Below are 16,164 nucleotides of genomic sequence, written 5' to 3'. Positions count from 1 at the left end.
TGTCCAAAACACTGTGTGTGATGTAAATGTGTCTTTATCTCCTGATTAAAGCCAAGTGGGGATGTTTTGTCAGACAACATCAGGGCTACTGCACAAATGGTAGTTTTCATCATTATTAGGATTATAATATATTCGACAGCCATGCTACAAAGGTGACAAATGTTTTTCTTCAGTATGTTTATCTCCATTTTGTACAAAAGAATAAAAGCTCTGTACAAGTTATTTATATAAATATGAACTTTATTTGTGTTTATGAAGATTGACAACAAAATACACACATGACGAGAAATAAAAAAAGGATTTACATTTGAATAAACGCTGCACAGGAAATTTTTATGAGGTGTAGAGGAGGGAGCAGTGAGGAAGCAGATTGGCAACATGCTCAAATTGATCCACAAAAGGTGTTTCTGAACTCTATGAGAATTAATCTGCTAAAACCGGCGCTTGTGTGCTTTTCACTTTTTCCCTCTCCCTCCTCTTGGAGATTTCCCACTTTTTTTCGAGTACTTTGTCTCCAGGTCAGACAGGAAACTGTTGAAATTCTGTTCTCTGGACTTCTGTTTTTGCTGCAAACATAAGACACAAGGAGAAGGTTACTGAGAGGAAAAGCCTCCAAAAAGATTTACAGTTACATAAATGCGCGTGTGCAGTTGTTACCTTGAGCATCATCACAAGACTGTCTTCCTCATCACCGAGCCCCAACTCTTTCTGCGCTTCCTCTGCTTCTTCTCGCTCTCTGTCAGCCTGGAAGGACAAATGCAGTCACATCACTGAGCAAGATACTAGATGCGTATATTCTGAATACATCATACTATCATACAAATGAAAAAGGGTAAAAACAGTCACATTAAAAGATCTAATAAATATCCGAGCTGTGTGGATATTGTGGCTTTCACACACAACATATTTCTCACCCTCTTCCTACGCGCCCTCTTCTTCTTGACACTCTCCTGAGTAAACGCTGGGAACGCTGTGACCTCTTCCTTCTCGATGGCCGCCTGGATGATGCTGCAGAGCCTGGGCTCGTCTTCCTGGGAGCAGCACAGAGCCGAGGCCATGATGGCGTTCATCTCTCCCTCGTGCTGCACGTACAGCTTGATCAAATCCTGCCGCTCCTCGTCCGAGCCCTTATATTTCTTCTCGAATTCAAGGATGTCATTCACTGTGATCTGGGGGAACGGGCGCAGAGGAAGAGCTGGTCGTCAAGGGAAATTAAAAACACTATAAAATGATGTCAATGTGCTGTTTCATGACTCTGCAACACAAGGTTTACATTAATCCACAATTATCCCCGAGTACAATTCACATGGCAGCGACACATTAACCTTGAACCCCCATTTAATCTATATCATGCAACATAAAATTCCTGGAATACGAGTGACTCGCTCCAGGCGTCATCACATCATCACGTACGAGACAAAGGGATGTGCGTGACTCACTGTTGAGTCATGTTAATTAATGAAACCCCCTGCTGGGCTGCAGTACCTTAGGGAAGAGCACTCTCCAGTAGTCCTCCCAGCAGCGGTCTTGACTCAGGACGTCAGACTCTTCGTCCACCAGCCCCTGCTCGTCGTAGACAGCCCTCTGCTCCTTATCGCTCAGCACAGCGTACAGCTTCCCCAGCACCTGAGGGAGGAGACAATCAGGTGAGGCTCAGTTCCACACACATCTGCAGCCAACACTGATAAACTGAGGGCACGTGTCACTGTCGTCTGTTAAAGAGCCACAGAGTACAGGTTAGGTTAATGGGACAATAAACACTGAAGTAATTATCTGCTGCAACAGCGATGACACATTTAGGGTCGATGTAATTCCACAAATGAAGACTATGTGTGGTGGAGAGTAAGTAAAAGTACATTTACTCAAGTACTGGGCTCAGGGACAAGTTTAAGGAACCTGCACCTGAGTATTTCTTACTTTATATCACTATATTTCAAATGGTAAGTACTGCACTTTTCAATGACACATCCATCCCTAGGAATAGTTACTTAGTCCTTATACTACGTATACTTAAACTTGTAATAAACGTTTAGTTGAAATTACTATCAAAGGCCAGAAATGTCATTATCACGAATACAGACAGTGAAAAGGAAAGAAGAATAAAAGATGGCTGCTTGTTGTATTATCCCATCACCACACAGATTTACCCAGTGACCCTGAGGATATGTGTAATACTAGTGAGTACCATAAGCAGTATTAATACTAGTTGCAGCTATTAGCTTTGGTACAGAGAATACTTAGATATTCAAGGTTTGTGTTGCAGGACCTGTACTTGTAATGTAGTACTTTAAAACCTGGTTACACTGGGTACACACTCCATACTACCCAGTACGCGTGTACCTGGCGTGGCGGCGGCGGCTCACCTGGAACTTCTCGGTGGCCTGCGGGTCTTCGGGGGCTCGGTCCGGGTGAACCTGCAGCGACACCTTGTAGTAGCTCCTCCGGATCTCGGCCTCGCTCGCCTGCTTGTCGGAGCCCAGCACCTCGTACAGGCTGGAGGTGTTGAACAGCTCCAGGCACCGCTCGAGTAAACCCATCCTGGAACCGCACGGAGCACGTTAACCGGAAGATTCTCCCGGTGGGTGGACGGTTTGTTCTCGAGCTGCCACACGAGGGTTCACCGCTAGATTCAGTCAACTTCTTCTTCTGCTTCTATTTCTTCTTCTTCTGCTTCTATTTCTTCTTCTTCTTGGGCGATGAGCTGCTCTTGTTTTGTTTCTGTCTTTGTTAATTTGGCGCGTCGGCCTGTCACACACTTCCGTACGTGCGCAGACGTGCTTACGTCACAAAGAAAACCGTCTCCCTATTGGTTCCCGTCAAATTCGTCGGACTAATAAGGCGTTATTGCTGCGGACTTATATCACATATTTAATGATCATTGATCGCTCTGTCCACTAACCGCAACAGGCTTCAAAATGCCTGTGCTCGGGCCCGTTAGTGCTACAACGTAGCCCTAGTTTAACGTTGTTTTTCATTCATCCTTTGATAATAATTATAATAATTATTAATAAGTTGCAGTGTTGAATATTTGTTTTACAGACTTCTGATATATAATATATATCTTATAGTGTATTTATCATTATTCATAATTATTTAATGTAGTTTTTATTGTGATTATAATATAAGTTATATACATTTCCTTCACTGTTCTCTTGAAAAGTTCTATATTTTTCATTTATTTACTAAACAGTGTTAAATATTATTTAATAAAAGCCACAGACTTCTAATAATACAACCATGATTCTCCTATACTGCAATTCAAGTTAATCTTTCCAATACAGCTCCGGCCAACTTACCAAAAATGTTGAGTCCACCTCCAAGTAAACTGTCGCTAACTAGAACTGCATAAGAAATCTGGAAACAGTTTTGTTGCAAGAAAATCCAAAGTGACAGTCCAGACAGTTTAAATACGTGCATCAGAGTCAGGAACGTACAGATACCGTAGTATTTATTGGTGCGTTTGAAGCAGCACAAGAATACATCAAAGACAATGAGGCAAGTCACTAAGTATTTTTTCACTGCTTCATGCGAAAGCAGAACACAACGATACACACTGACTTTGAACTAAGCATCTGTAGATTGCACCCATCTGTGTTTATAAGCCTGTACATTATGCAGCACTGGAGATATACACTGCAACCCACCCACCCCCCACCACCACCACCCCCCGTCTCAGATGTTATCCAATTATTGCCCCATCTGTTTCTGTTGCATATTTGGCACGGCCGCTGTTGTTGTTTTTGTATCGACTTCCTGTCATCACAAACCTCATCTGTCCTTTGTACTCCCGACACAGAATAAGCACTTGGACGACTGGCACATCATCATCGTCATCAACAATGAAAAACAAATTGACAAAATGCACGAGAGTCGTATTGTAAATGTTATGAACTTTTTGCTGGTGTGCAGATCCTCCTCGTATGCGTTCCGTCCACTCACATGGAGAGTGGCGTTTCAATACGACCATTGCTCCTCCAGGGAAGATTTCCTTGTTATGGTAACAGTCTCTCCACAACAGTCAAATGGCTTCGGTATCATGGTCAACATGTCCATGGCATTTCCCCCCCCAACACTGGGACAGTCTAAAAACCTCCTGCAGGGGGCGGCAGCTCAGCACTCCTTCCTGGTCTTCACCATCTTGCTGGCGTACTTGATAGGGATCCCCCAGCGTCTCATTAGATAGACATCAAACACATAGGCCATCCCTGGCTCCAGGCCCCCGATCACAGCCGTAGTCACGGCCCGCCGAGGATTCAGCTCCTGGAAATACTTGCAGAGAACCCTCTCGGTGTCAGAGCGGGACTCTGGCCCCAGACAGGGAGCAGTTAAAGCTGATGCTCCCCCCCCGGCCTCAGCCTCACTGCTTCCCAGCTTACGGCGGTACACACAGTACAGGCTTCTTTCCTCAGTGCCCATCCAGGCCAGCGTGACACTGTTGCAACTACGCAACCGGTTGAAGGATTTGATCTGCAGGGTGGACGGTAGAGATGGGACCCCTTTGCGGTGGTACGCTGAGGAGGTCTGCATTTTCACCGAAGCCATCAGACCTCCTGGTAGAGCTAGATCTGTAGAAGAAGAACTGCTCGTGGTTCCTTCTCTCTTTAAGTGGATGAGGTACGAGGGACTTCCCTGCAGCCAAATGTGCACTAACTCTCCCCCCACACCCTGGGAGGTCAAAACCTGACCTTTACTGGACACGGTGACCTTGACCTTCTCACCAACACCGCAGCTCTGCAACGTCAGGAGACCGCTCTGCTGCCAACCCCGAGGACGGAAGCTGAAGAACTGCTCTGAGTTAGAGCCCCGGTTGGGGAAGGTCACCCACCTCAGCTCCCCCTCTCTCAGCGCGGTGATGGTTGGCCGAGCCTCCTCGTGTGTCCGAGCCAAAGTCCCCTTGTACGCCATGCTAGTGCCGTTCAGCCTGTCCATCACAAAGACGTCAAAGAAGTACTGGGTTTCAGGCAGGAGCTCTGAGACGGTGCACACACTCTCTGTGCCCTGACACACACACTGGAGATCAGTGGACTCGTCAGAAGTTGGACTCTGGGGTTCGGGATCCCACTGCTGCCACCACCACTCTTTCAGAATCGGCCACGCTGTCACTGTCCTCCTCTTCTCCTTCTTGTCCTGTTTCTGGTCTTTCTCCTTCCTCCTGCTCTCCCGGGCCGCACACAGGCTGGGGTAGTTCTGCTCAGAGTTGACGAGGACACAGTAATCATAACTCTTCTGTGTTTGGGGGAGGCCGGTTATGGAGGCACTGGGCGCCCAGCTGAGGGTGACGCTGGTCATGCCGACACCCAACGTGAGGACTTGAGGGTCGGCTGGGAGCAGAGGGAAGGTCCCTGAGGGCCCCAGGCCTTCGTGGAGGGAAACTGTGGCTCTGGTGTTGTGCTGTTTGGAGCGCAGCCTCAGGATGTAGATGGAAGCGTGGGCATTGGAAGGTCCTCTGTAGGTGTCCACCGCATTGCCAGTGAAGCTGTGGAGCTTCTCCTCAGTGCCAGGACCTCGCCACCACACCTCGGGCGTGCTCTTTTTGCTGCTCCCTGTGAGTGCAGAACAATGTTTTGATCAAAATCCCACAACTTAAAAACATGTTGATCTCAGAGTTACGAAACTTGGATGTTTAACCTTCCCAGTGTTGAATGATGTAAGTTCAAAGATAAAATTCTAGAAGGATGATTTTATTCAGAAGGAATGATTGCACGTTGATTTGAAAGATTTGTAACGAGTTAATTAATATTTTACTTTTGTGGAAATTTCTCAAAACCGGACACAAATTACTATTCATAACAGAATACTTTCATATTTCTTAAAATATATCTAAAGAGGATCTTTAATAATATAACAAAGGAACACCAGACTCTTAATTGCTGGTCTTGGAGGATCAGTTTGACATAAAACCTTTCTTGCTGAGAGTTACAGTAGAGAAGTTTGACAACACACTTCTGTCTCTGTGCTAAATGTGAAGATGCAGCCAGGAAGCGATTTGTTTGTCTTTGCATCAACATTATAATGTAGTGGCGCCTTTACCATGAGGGTAAACACTGGACGCCCCTGGTAGACCCTGTGCTCATTACAAGTGTTCTTATTCTGTATATTTGCCACCTGTTATATACCTGCACTAAAAGCTATCCTCATTATGTTAACGGGAAATAACGTTTTTTTCACTTTGGCCTGAGCCATGCGCGTGGTTCCCCCCCCCAGCTTTCGGTCTATATATGTTGGTCAACAACACTGATTGCCCACTGACCCAAGCTTTGCATTTATTCACACACGAGAGGGTTTGGTAACTTTGTCACTTTTGCAAAAGAACAAAATAAACATTCTTCCCTTGTGTCTGAATAGACTTTGGGAATCCTGACGTGCACAAGAGATCATATGTTTTGAATGGTGGGATGAACAAGTTATAATCCTCGAGTATAACTACGATGATTTAAGCTTCATCAAAATTCAAAAATATTTGAACAACATGATCATCACAGCAATGATGGACGAATGTAAAGAAGCATCATGCATGCACACACCGGTTGCACGACACACACGGAACAAATTGCAAGTACTTAAACAAAGTACAACCTACCAAGCACACCAAACCTTAAATACATAAAATGTCAACAGCCACTTGTTTCCAGTATTTTCATTCAAACCCAAAGTGTTTTCATTTTGAAGTGCACACTCTTCACCTGAATGACGCAATGGCAAACAAACAAACACGCGCTGACCCGTGGCCCCTCGTCTCCACCGCTCCTCTCTCCTCCAGATGAGGAATCGCTCCTCAAATGAGACCAAACGTTACAGAATCAAAGTGAATAATTCAGGCTGCTGATGGGGACTCACGAGCTCAGGGTCTGAATGATTCATGTCTCATTTTATAACTTCATCATGTTATTTCACTATGTAGAGGAGCTTGTTTAGTTAACCTGGAAAAGACCTAGTTAAAAACTCTGAGATCTATTTTTTCTTACCCTGAAATCTGCACCTTTTACTTTAGAGATCTGATTTACTGTATTCCCCCGGAGAGTCGACGGACATCTTGGTTTTATGTGTGTGTGTGTGTGTGTGTGTGTTTTAAGAGATTTTAAAATCCAAATCCTCATGGAACATTTATGACAATATGACAACCAGATATGATAAGAATCACCGTCTGTGTCCTTGTCAAAGATAGTGGGTGGTATTTAAAAAATATATAACTTCTCTCCCTGCATTGAATTTAAATAAATGGGTACAACGTGAAGATGATAAGAAAGACACAGCTAAATAATAAATGTGATAAAGAAATTTAGAAACAGTTTCTTCTGAAAATACACAGGCCTGAGTTTGATCATTAGGGTGAGTTACTCAGTGTATACATGTGATAAAGCAGCAGTGGTGTCCATCAAAAACCAATTAAAGACAAACAAATAGTTTTAAAACTATCAGAACTGTTTTTTGTCTGCTAATAGTTTGACCCTCATCATTTATTTACTGCCGGAGTCTGCTCAGTAGCAATTGGGGGTGGAGTTGCGGTATCAAGGTCCTGCCAGTACACACACTCGACCAACCACGAGTCTCAGCTGTCAATCATAACCTTTCTAGCATCAAACAACTGATTAAAATCAAACTTCCTCTTCCTGGAAACAATCAAACATCTAAGATCTACCTAAAAGGACAGAAACCAACTTCGTGAACTTTTACCGTTTAGTTTGGCTCATGTCCAATCTGCTAACACGGAGGAGGCAGGATTTATGGCCTATACTGCAGCCAGCCACCAGGAGGCAATTGAGTCGTGTTAGCTTCACTTTATATACAGTCTATGGTCTGACATGACCTTTGTGACAGAATTGTGCTACAATAAAGTTTTTCCATAAAACTTTAGTGTTTCACAGTTAAGTCAGATTAGCGTTTTTTCCCTCCTTTCAATCCCTGTCTGTGATTTAGTGATGATAATGTCTAATTGATTGTCTCAGCTCAGTCAGGTGATGATCTTCAGGGTGAAGTGTGCGTCCGAAGCTGTCGTCCACTCACACTGCAGGCTCTTGAGCGGCTTGTCCTTCAGGGTGCGGGCGGCCAGGCTCCACTCGATGGGGCGGTCGCAGGGGCTGACGGTCACCGCCATCGCCGGGGCCTTCTTCTTCAGCGTGAAGTACAGCCTGCGGAGAAACACCACGAGATAACGGCGAGAAGTCATTCGATTCAGCACGGGGGAATGTCAAAGAGATAACATCCTGTCTCCATTCAGCTGCGAGCTGATGGATGAGAAGATATCTTCCAGTGCACACTGTGCAACATCCTTTCTTTTTGTGGGGACGATTCTGCAGATACGGTGGGACGGTGGTAATTTTCCTCCCTCGCGCTTGGCAATTTCAACGTTTGCAGCTGTTTCAAACATTTGGCAAATGCCGTCTTTCCATTTGCCTGCATGCTGATTAGTCGTGTGATAGCAGATCATGGGAGTTAGAGGATAAGGCTGCATTGACTGTTTCAGATGGATATCTGCCTGTTTGTCTGCCTATCTGGGATCGTGCTTGGCATATTAACTATTGATTGGATTCAACTAATCACTGTTCTTTTAAATCAATATGAAGACGTTTGCAACCGCAGAGATGTCAGAATAGAAGATAGAAGTCTTTTTACTCACAGTTAATTACCCTTCATGAAAATGAACACGGTCCATGGTTATTTGTTAATAAATATTTGTTCTCCTTCCACACAAACACCATTATTCATGATCGTGTGCAGATGGCGTTTGTTTCCAAACAGATGTGCGACACTGTCATTCTCAAGGGCGCCTTTGTGGTTTATTTAATAGAGTGATTAATTTCTGATTCAGTGTCTTCCCTCCATTATTTGCCGTGTGGTTCTGCATGACTGCACTGGTGGACAGCCTGCAGCACACAGGGAGATGCATTTCGCAATTTTCAGCCCCCAGTTTCGGAGAGCAGGCGCTGGCACTGGTGTGGAGGGCTCAGGCCAAATGGGCTCCACTTCCTGTCACTCGCCCTACAGTGGTGCTGGAGTCAGCCAGTGTCTCTGAAAAGCTGGTTGTTGGGGGGGGTGATGGATGGTGACTTGTTATCGAAGTGGGAGCACGAGCAGATCTCAGGATTTATTCAGAGGTCTTTAATGAACAAATGTGGAAACATCTTTGCTTTTTTTTCTGCGCTTCATTGTAGAGTTAAAAAACTTCTTTGGCACAAGAATTCAGTTTGTTTCAAAAGCAAAACAAACCGGTTCATGAATCATCTGCTTTCTGGGATGATTTTCAGATTTTCCCTGGTTTTACATCACTGCTGGTTACACACAGTTGAATTTGGGGCCAGTGATTATACAGAGCAATTGATTTAAAGATCCTGTTATGGGGCCAGTTGTGACAGTCTTTCTCCCACATGTCTGAAATATGAGCTCAAGTCCCATGTCATTCCTAATGTGTGTATTTAGATGGAATTTAATCTGGATGGTATTATAAACCGGTAATTAGATACAAGTGCATACTGTTATGATATTGTTCTCATGCCAGATACAGTTTGACTCTGTCTTTTCTTGGTTTTAGTATTTTTATTTAACTACCACCGGAAATTGTTAGAAGTTGGACATTTTAACCATTTATCTATTACTTCTTATTAATTATTTTGCCATCTCTGCAAGTTTGTCAAATTATTTTTTAATCAATCACAGCTAGTGGCATAACGTATCTAAGTACATTTACTCAGGGGCTGTACTAAAATATAATGTCATGGGAATATTTACATTTTCAGATTTTTACATTTTCATTCTACTCAAGTACATTTAAGAAGCAAATATCTTAGTTACTTTGAATATTCAGATCATTAACTCAGATTATAACCAACAACAATTCAGGTATTATTATAGGTTAATATAAGAAAAATATAAACTATTACCATTCAAATTAATATATCAAGTATATAAAGTAATTTGTAATGATCCACCTTAACCAGCAGCAACATTAAAGTGATTAACACATGAATGCATCAAAATGATATGTTATTGTGAAGTGGATCAACTTGCAAAATGAACTTTACTCTCTGTACATGTATTGTTTTGTATTTGTTGATGCTATTTGTTCTTTAAGTGCAAATGTCTGTGTAACTGCTTCATCGCGTCTGTAAATACCTGCGAGTTCGTCCCTTGGGGAGAGTTATGGAGGTGAGCTTTCCCTCTGGTAACCATGTGGTGGGGCGAAGTGGTACCTCGTTCTCAGGGGCCAGAGCTGCGTGCACCTGGGGCCACGACGAGCCACAGAGCAGTGCCAACGCTGCACCGAGACACCAGGACACGGACATTAGTCCCATCACGGCTTCTTCTTGATTTCTGTCTCTTTCACGCTTTGACTTTCCCTTTAATCGCCAGGTGTTGGACGTCTCCAAGGCTCTGTGAACGAAAAGGTCAAGAATATCAATCAGAGCGCACACACACACACACACACACACACACACACACACACACACACACACACGCACACATGCAGGCAGACACAGTAGTGAACTCAAACACTTAAATTCCTACATCCACACAGACACTGAGGAGCTGCAGCGGCTGATGATTCACTGATATGAGGAAACATCCTTTCCTATTCAGACAGAATTATTCATGCCAAGCTATATTACTCTGAGAAGTGGTGCGATGGGTGATTTTTTTTCCACAGTGAGTGTCAAGCTGTGCTGCACACACACACACACACGTCCCAAAGTGTGAAGCGGATTGCTAATATCACTCTGAAGTCGACGTCTTTACATCTACATGCCTATTTTTAGCCGGCGAGTTCAAATGGGCCTGTTCTCCGAAATGATCCATCATGGCGGGTATTAGCTTTACTTTATGAGGAGAGAGGGACGCCACGCTGATGTGGAGAGAGGTTCACACACAACACCTGGAGCTGCTCGGATGCAGTCACATCCAATCAGCATGTGCATAAATGCAAACGCCTTGACAAGAGGAACCTGGATCAGATTTCTGTGCATCTCTCTTCCCTTCCTGTCCTCTGTTTTATTTCTTTCACACTTTATCAGAGTTTCCTGTCTTTTTTCCCAAGAGCATATTCATGTATGGGTGTGACATCCTCTGTGTGTGGTTGTGTTTTAATAATAGTCGATAGAATGATTACAGGCCTCAGTGTTCCTCTTTCTCCCCAGAGAAAACGCATTTGTTCAAAGTCACACCGTGTTCACAAACACACGCCCCGCTTTTCCCTCTAACAAGGTGTATTATGTCAGTGCTGTGCCCTGTAGATCAGATGACAATCACAGTAAACCGTGGAGGCGGCTACAGAAGGCACATCAGAGCCTTTCTGGGCCCCGGGACGCTCCGAGATCCAAACTCACAAACAGTCGCGCAGCTACAAAGTCGCACAGAGGTGCCTGCTCGTTATCCCTGCACAGAAAAGAGAGGGGAGTGAACGACCCATAAAGCTTTAACTGAGACACATGCAGTGGGAGAGAGGCAGATTGAAATGGGAGGGAGGGAGGGAGGGAGGGAGGAAAGGGAGGCTGAGCGAGGGAGGGAGAGAGGGAGGGAGGGAGGGAGGGCTGTGGAAATGGAGAGCAGGAAGAGGAGGATGCCGGATCCTGGAGTAATTAGAGGGGAAAGAGACAGAGCGCGGAAAAAGAGGAGAAAGTGCAACTGGGAAAGAGACGGAGAGAAAAGAAAATATTGCTGTGCGAGGAGGTGGTTTCTGAGCTCCAGCCAGACGCACGGATCTGATTGGTGTTTACTTTAGCCTCCATGGCGAATGGGTTAATGTGTCACATATTACCAGACGGCAGCCTCCCCCTCCTCCCTCATTCAAACTTGATAAAGATGAAGATTGAAAAAAAAAAAAAAACAGCTTGGCGGGCTTGTTTCTTCAAAACGCGCCTGCTGATGAAATATGCATACGGCTCTTCAGCAAATTATGGCCAATCGAATTTTCATAAGGGCGAAAAAGGCAGGGTCTTACAGAGAGGGAGCTTAGTGAAGCTAACTACCGCCCTCAATAAATAAATACAACTCCCCCCCCCCCCCCATTCAAACTGAGGAGCTCATGACTTTCATGGTCCCGCTCACTTCAATACTCAGCTCTTTTTTTTTTTTTGCTTTTCGATGAGTGTCTCATGTCTGTGGTGTTTCCCAGACGCTCGACTGTCTGCATTCATACTGGATGCTGCTCTGAGTCTTAATTACAGATACAACCCTCTCTCTCTGTCCCCCCCCCCCTTATTTAGAAGTTGTAGCAGGCTCAGGTTCAGAGGGACAGGTTGAATGTGATCTTCGCTATCGTCCATCTCTGTGCACTGGCAGGACCATCTGCCTTCTGTTATCTGTGGGCAGGGACAGATTAAATGGCCTGGGGTGGTCCCTGCAGGATCCGTTGCCCCCCTCACCAAAAAAAACTACCAAAAGAACTGGTCTGTGGTTCATGGTGGGGGTTGATGAGATGATGGAGGGGTAATATGCAATGACCATGGAACTTGATAGGATTTAACGGCTGAGTGTAAATTCCAATATATTAACCCTTCTCCTGTCCATACGTTTGTTGTCCCTTTGTGGCTGAATCTCATACATACCCTTCCCTGTCTAAACCTTTTCTCTGTGATCAACGCACGACTCCTCAGTTCTACTTTTCCTTTCAAATGACAAGACAATTAAAGGCCGTTAGAGAGAAGTTCAGTGCAGACGCAGATAGACACGGGCTTGAAACATGCAAAAGTGTGACACTGTCAAGATGAAAACCTTCCTGCAACAAATGAAAAGTGCCCTGCATCAGTCTCAGCTTTTAACACCCCCCCCAGGGGACACACACACACACACACACACACTCACACACACACACACACAATCTCACTCGAAAACAACTGATCCACAGAAACACATGCTGTGCAAGGACAACAACAGGCATGCATGCATCCCCCCTTACCTTCTCTTAGTGCACGCTCTCCCTCTCCGGCGCTGGGAGTGAGGGACGGGATCAAATGAGAGAGGGAGTGAGGATGGAGGAGGAGGAAGAGGGGAGGAGAGGGGGATGAGAGCCGGTTGCGAAGAGAGGAGGGGCGACAGCAGGTTGCTGTCGGGTGTTCCACTGACTCCGTCTCCCGTGGGGTGCTGCTGCTTCCACGAGGTGTCTCTTCAGGGTTCAGGTGTCCCTTCGGGGCTGTCCCAGCTCCTGTGTGTGCCCCTGCTGTGGTTCAAAGCTGCCTCAGGCTCTCTCCTCTTCCTCCTTACTCTCTCCGTCTCTCAGTCCTTCACACCTGGAGGCTTGTCCTGTTAAACACTCTTCGAATGTCATCCAGGTCAAGTGAAGACTCGTATCCCCTCCTCTCTTCCTGTGCGGCCTCTTCTCTCCTCCTGCTCCCCCTGTTTAACTGATCCGGCTTCACAGCACAGAGCTCACTTGCAATTCAAATGGGCTCATGTGTGATTGTATGTGCAATCTGAGAGTGAGGGAGCAAGTGGGTGAGAGTGAGGGGGCTGATGGTGAAGGGGGGTGGTGATGAGACAGAGTGAGTGAGAGAGAGAGAGAGAGAGAGAGAGAGAGAGAGAGAGAGAGAGAGAGAGAGAGAGAGAATGTGTCGTTGAGGACAGCGTTAAGAGGAGGGTGATGTAAAAGTTAAACACATTAACCATTCTCCAGCTGCTGCTCTGATAACATCTGTATCAGGAGGAGGAGGAGGAGGTTCGGCCGTCTTTGTTTCCTTATCACTTGTTCAATCACCTCCCTCTAAATGAACGTGTTTAAATGGAAGGATGACCTCTCGGCCACATAATGGATTTATGCAAATGTTTAGTGTGCTTTCAAACAAATTAACAACTGCGCCATGTTAAACAGGACTGTTTTAAGTGATTCAGATAGTGCAAAGGAAATATTTGTGCATTATTTATGTGTAGTAAACCATTAGATTAGATTTGACCTTCATTTCACATTACATTATTTTGACCGTTTGTTTTATATAATAAAGATATACAATTCAAAACAAGGAAAAAAGAGGATGCACATTATACCACTTGTTTATTCATCTTTCAGAAATGTTACCAAATATCCTTTATTATCTCCTTTATACATCGCATCAAGATCAGAGCTTTAAAATCACAATTTGTCAAATGTATAGAATATAACAGATTTTATTTAATTCAAAAAGTTGGAATTAAATCCATAATGTGAGGTTCACTCCGTCTTTGGGGCTCAGGTCTTCGCAGAAAAAAATAAATGAAGAACATAATAAATGCAATAAAAAGTGGATAAATGTCTTTTAAATGGTGATTAACTTCTCAGTTACTGGACACATCACACCCCAGTGAAAGAGCATTTAATTTGTTCGGTATTTCATCATATACTTACAAATACATAATTTAAACCAGCAAACATATTTCCTTTCTGAAATACTTACAGGGTTACTTTCATCCCACCTAAGGCAGTAGTTCAACTCCATTCCTTCAGCTTGCAAATATCTAAATATGTGATTTGTAAATTCATCGAAAATATGTTTACATTTGAAAAATGAATAATTTGCCATTTTTGAAAATATGCTTATTCACTCTCTTCCCTAGGTTTACATAAGAGATCTGTGGAAGATCTTTTCCCCCCTTTTTACTTGAACATCAAATCTCCACGGCCTCTGCATCTGAGTATTTGAATACATGAGTTCAGATTTGTCTCAAGTTAGAGGAACTTGTTGTATTTACGGCTGATTTTCTCAGTAGCTAATAAAAAGTTAAAAGTTTATTTTATTCCCAGGGCTGGCAGAATGAATCTGAGTACAGATGGAATGGCTCTAATGATACAACAACACATAAGAACAAAATGCAGAGCACAGCACTCATTGTACAGTTTTTCGGACTCGTGTGTGTGTGTGTGTGTGTGTGTGTGTGTGTGTGTGTGTGTGTGTGTGTGTGTGTAAGTTTAAGAACTTTATCCAGAGCGAATCCTCCACCTCATGGTGCTGAAATGAAAAACCTGCATGTTACAGTGCATCAGGGCACAATGCAACGGACCTGGAAATGTATCAGACAGAGACTTTTCATATACAGTCTGTGAACAGGAGAGCCACAGTGAAACCTTTACGTCCTCCACCTATGGGTCAAGTGTAGGTCTTTGAGGACTGGTGGCGGGGGGGTGCATTCACATCAGTGGCTCTCCAACCCCACCCAGCACTCCCATCTCCACACAATGGCGGGGGCCTCATGTTCCGTGCTCCCCTCTCGTCTCTTTAATCAATATCATCAGGAGAAGAGACGGAGGCCCGCCACATTGTGCGCCCACAGCTCCCTCCCTGTTCCACTCAGTGATTGGGGCCTTTACCCACTCATTCACCAGGTACTTCAGCGTATGGGGCTATTGAGGTCGCTGTGAATGGGACCCACTCCACCCAGAGGGAATATTGTCTGACCACAGGGTAAAATCCGAGACACCCCCCCCCCCCCCCCCCCCCTGCCTTTCTCTCCCTTCCTCTGTGGCTGCGACATCACTTCAAAGAAGAATAAAAAAATGTGCTGCATGAGGGCTATTAATAAATGCATCACTTTTGTGGCCACAACTGGTCTTTTTTTTTTTTTTTCTTTTAAGTGAGGACCCTGTGCTGCGGCTGGACTCTGTTTCAAAGCCACCGTTCCTCCTCCCTGTATCTACCCCTCTCTCCATCCGCTGGCCCACTTTGCAGTCCCTAAGAAGTTCTGAAAGTCGCCAATCTGGCAGAGCACGATACGGCGGCTCCTTTTGAAGATTGGATGGTGATTAACCTTCGAGAGATTACTGCGCACATACAACTTAGTGTATGAGCCGCATCCTGGCAACTTTTATGCAGTGTGCTTTTTAGGTGGCTGGGGTTGGGGGGAGAAATTGATTTGAAAATCGTGTCGTAGTCTGTTGTTTTAATACCGTGGACATCTGTCGGACATCTGTCAGGCCTGGATTTGGGTGACACACGCTCACATGTGCTCTGTCTCTCTGTCACACACACACACACACACACACACACACACACACACACACACACACACACACACACACATGCAAGTCTCTCTATAGTTGTAAGGACCCTCATTGACATATTGCATTCCCTAGCCCCTTACCCTAACCTTAACCATCACAACTAAATCCCTAATTCTAACCTAAACCTAACCCTAACCCTAACCCTAAAACCAAGTCTTAACTTTCAAGCAGCCATTCAATTTGTGAGGACCGGTCAAAATGTCCTC

General features: G+C 44.7%; 2 protein-coding genes across 2 annotated transcripts; both read right to left on the bottom strand.

Moving 5' to 3' along the window:
- Positions 1-228: 228 nt before the first annotated feature.
- dnajc9 (DnaJ (Hsp40) homolog, subfamily C, member 9) lies at positions 229-2,762 on the bottom strand. The gene is made up of 5 exons (XM_034608813.1): positions 2,364-2,762; positions 1,486-1,626; positions 915-1,169; positions 658-744; positions 229-566 (listed from the first exon to the last, which is right to left on the bottom strand). Exons 1-5 carry the CDS (start codon positions 2,535-2,537, stop codon positions 456-458), a joined length of 768 nt encoding a protein of 255 aa, XP_034464704.1. The 5' UTR covers positions 2,538-2,762; the 3' UTR covers positions 229-455.
- A 640-nt stretch (positions 2,763-3,402) lies between these two features.
- Positions 3,403-13,413, bottom strand: ndnfl (neuron-derived neurotrophic factor, like). Its single transcript, XM_034609156.1, has 4 exons — positions 12,890-13,413; positions 10,111-10,368; positions 8,005-8,129; positions 3,403-5,543 (listed from the first exon to the last, which is right to left on the bottom strand). Exons 2-4 carry the CDS (start codon positions 10,287-10,289, stop codon positions 4,111-4,113), a joined length of 1,737 nt encoding a protein of 578 aa, XP_034465047.1. The 5' UTR covers positions 10,290-10,368; positions 12,890-13,413; the 3' UTR covers positions 3,403-4,110.
- Positions 13,414-16,164: the final 2,751 nt, after the last annotated feature.

Source organism: Hippoglossus hippoglossus, chromosome 15 (genome assembly GCF_009819705.1).
Source record: "Hippoglossus hippoglossus isolate fHipHip1 chromosome 15, fHipHip1.pri, whole genome shotgun sequence".
Taxonomy (NCBI): Eukaryota; Metazoa; Chordata; class Actinopteri; order Pleuronectiformes; family Pleuronectidae; genus Hippoglossus; species Hippoglossus hippoglossus.
This window is presented reverse-complemented; position numbering and strand designations above follow the sequence as displayed.

Excerpts from the sequence above, each read along its gene's own strand:
- dnajc9 (XM_034608813.1), bottom strand. The coding sequence starts at position 2,537 with ATGGGTTTACTCGAGCGGTGCCTGGAGCTGTTCAACACCTCCAGCCTG. Across the intron at positions 1,170-1,485 it reads GGAGAGTGCTCTTCCCTAAG|ATCACAGTGAATGACATCCT; the intron begins GTACTGCAGCCC and ends CCGTTCCCCCAG. Across the intron at positions 745-914 it reads AGAGGGCGCGTAGGAAGAGG|GCTGACAGAGAGCGAGAAGA; the intron begins GTGAGAAATATG and ends TTGTCCTTCCAG.
- ndnfl (XM_034609156.1), bottom strand. The coding sequence starts at position 10,289 with ATGGGACTAATGTCCGTGTCCTGGTGTCTCGGTGCAGCGTTGGCACTG. Across the intron at positions 8,130-10,110 it reads CCCAAGGGACGAACTCGCAG|GCTGTACTTCACGCTGAAGA; the intron begins GTATTTACAGAC and ends GTTTCTCCGCAG. Across the intron at positions 5,544-8,004 it reads GCCGCTCAAGAGCCTGCAGT|GGAGCAGCAAAAAGAGCACG; the intron begins GTGAGTGGACGA and ends CTGCACTCACAG.